Raw genomic sequence first — 2167 nt, 5'->3', positions numbered from 1 at the left:
AAAATCTAACAAACAAAAAAAACCTGTGAACAAAGTAGATAAGCTTAAAATCACCAAAAAACAAACAAACAAACAAACTTTCATATAAATAAAACTATAAATACAAATGTTTTTTTCATCAGTGGAATTCAATACCACAATCAATTAGAGAATGTACATTTAACTCATTTAAGCATCATTTTAAGAAACGGCTTCCTCATAACCAACAACGTGAACATTAAATGTTGTTTATATATCTTAAGCTGCTTTCTATTTTAATTTTTTTTAATACATATTTATTTTATTGTCAGTTTGTATAATTTGTTGCTTAATTTTTGGTTGAATTTCGTTGTCATTTTTTTTATCCATTTTGTTTCTTTTTTTCTTCTTCTAGTTTTTTGGCCTAATAACATCTGGCAAAGGGACTACCAATGAAAACTAGCATTTGGGCTAATTTGGGTACATTTACTTTCATGAATGTTGATTAAAACCCTCATCCGTCCCTCCCGAACCCATAACAAAAGTGTCCCTCGCGGGTCAAAATGACCCGAAGGCTAAACATTACACTAATTAAATTTTTGGTCCAGAAATCTTACATTGATCCATTTTTATAATTTTTTTTCTAAATATTTATGTAGGTTTTTCTATTATTTTTTGGTGATTTTTATTATATTGACCTTTTATTCTGGATATTTTTAAAGAAAATATAAGCAAATAAGCAGTTTTTGTACATTATTTCACCAAAAAACAAAACAAAAGACAATTTCAGTTCCATTTCATCAAAAACCAACAGCTGGCCTTGGAATTGAGTCACTGAGTGAAAAAAAAAAAAAAAAAAAAAAAGGAAAAATGACATATCCCAGCAGAAAGATGAAAAATATTATAATGTGTTCTATGGAAGTGTGTGTACCATGTGTGTGTTTGTGCATGCGTGTGTGTGTATGCGAGTTTTTTCTGCATTAGGGATATTCTGTAGTCTCAGCCCTTTGTATGGGTATAAATCTTTACTGGATTGTCTCAGATTTTGTACATCAAAAAAATCAAATGTAATGAAAAATGCAGTTTTCACGTAAATTCCTTTCATTCCTATGCGGGTCAAAATGACCCGCGAGGGACACTTTTGTTACTTTTTTTATTGCACCCATTTAAACTCCTCGAATCCACTCAAAAAATGTTTTTGCAAGTGTGAATGAAGTAAAGAAATCTTGGACCGTACAACACACGATCAACACACGATTTTTAGAATCTTTTTGAAAATCTTTTTCGGGTTAAAATGACCCGAGGGACGGATGACGGTTTTAATGTACACTGTCCCTTTTTTGTGAAATAAATAAATAAATAAAAAGATCAAGCAAACACATAGCTTAGAGTGTAATAAACGCTGCAGAGTTCGGCTCACCGCTTCTCCTCTCCCTCCAGCATCTTGCGGTAGGCGTTGATCTCCATGTCCAGCATGAGCTTGACGTCCAGCAGGTTCTGGTGCTCCTCCAGCTGCTCCTGCATCTGCTGCCGCATGTCTGCCATCTCCTGCTCCTTCTGCGAGAGCCGCTGCTGGTTCATCTGTCGCTCGCGCTCCAGCATCTGCTCCAGCTCCTGAACACGAGCCTCCAGAACCGCATTCTGAGCCACAGACAAGAGCGCTTCCAATCAATAAAGAGGCTCTTCTGCGCACCAAGGCTGCATTTATTTTTTGTACATGTTAGTGGATATTCCTAGTTGTATACAGTATATTTAAAAATAACTCAATATCCACTAACATTTATATTTTTCATGAATAAATAATGCCTTTGTCACTTTTGAAAAATGTAATGCATCCTTACTGAATAAAAGTAATAATTTCTTAAAATTAAATTACTGAGTTCGAACTTTTGAACATTAGTTATAAATAATAAATAAAATAAAAAAATAACTCAACATTTACTCTGTTTCATGAAGAAATTATATATATGTCTTTACTGTCACTTTTGATCAATTTACAACATCCTTGCTGGAAAAAAATCTTTTGAACATTAGTGTAGATGAGCTTAAAATGACCAAATCTGAACTAAAAACCTCTTTCAAGGTGGTTCCCAGCTATAGGATCATTACCTGTTTCTGCAGGTTGTTGATCTGCAGCGACTGAGACTCCAGTCTGAGTTTAGTTCCCGCCAGCTCTTCTCTCGTTGACGAGGCGAAGTCGCTGTTCTTC

The 2167-nt window shown here is 34.4% G+C and overlaps 1 protein-coding gene across 1 annotated transcript in view; it reads right to left on the bottom strand.

Annotated features, from left to right (window-relative positions):
- lmnl3 (lamin L3) overlaps positions 1-2167 on the bottom strand; it is a 15613-nt gene that overhangs the window by 4910 nt on the left and 8536 nt on the right. Inside the window, exon 5 of the mRNA XM_016563031.1 lies at positions 1379-1599. Within this exon, the coding sequence (XP_016418517.1) occupies positions 1379-1599 (221 nt within the window). The remainder of the gene's footprint in view (positions 1-1378; positions 1600-2167) is intronic.

This window comes from Sinocyclocheilus rhinocerous, unplaced genomic scaffold (assembly GCF_001515625.1).
Source record: "Sinocyclocheilus rhinocerous isolate Xijiao unplaced genomic scaffold, SAMN03320098_v1.1 scaffold3214, whole genome shotgun sequence".
NCBI classification, from domain to species: Eukaryota; Metazoa; Chordata; class Actinopteri; order Cypriniformes; family Cyprinidae; genus Sinocyclocheilus; species Sinocyclocheilus rhinocerous.
This window is presented reverse-complemented; position numbering and strand designations above follow the sequence as displayed.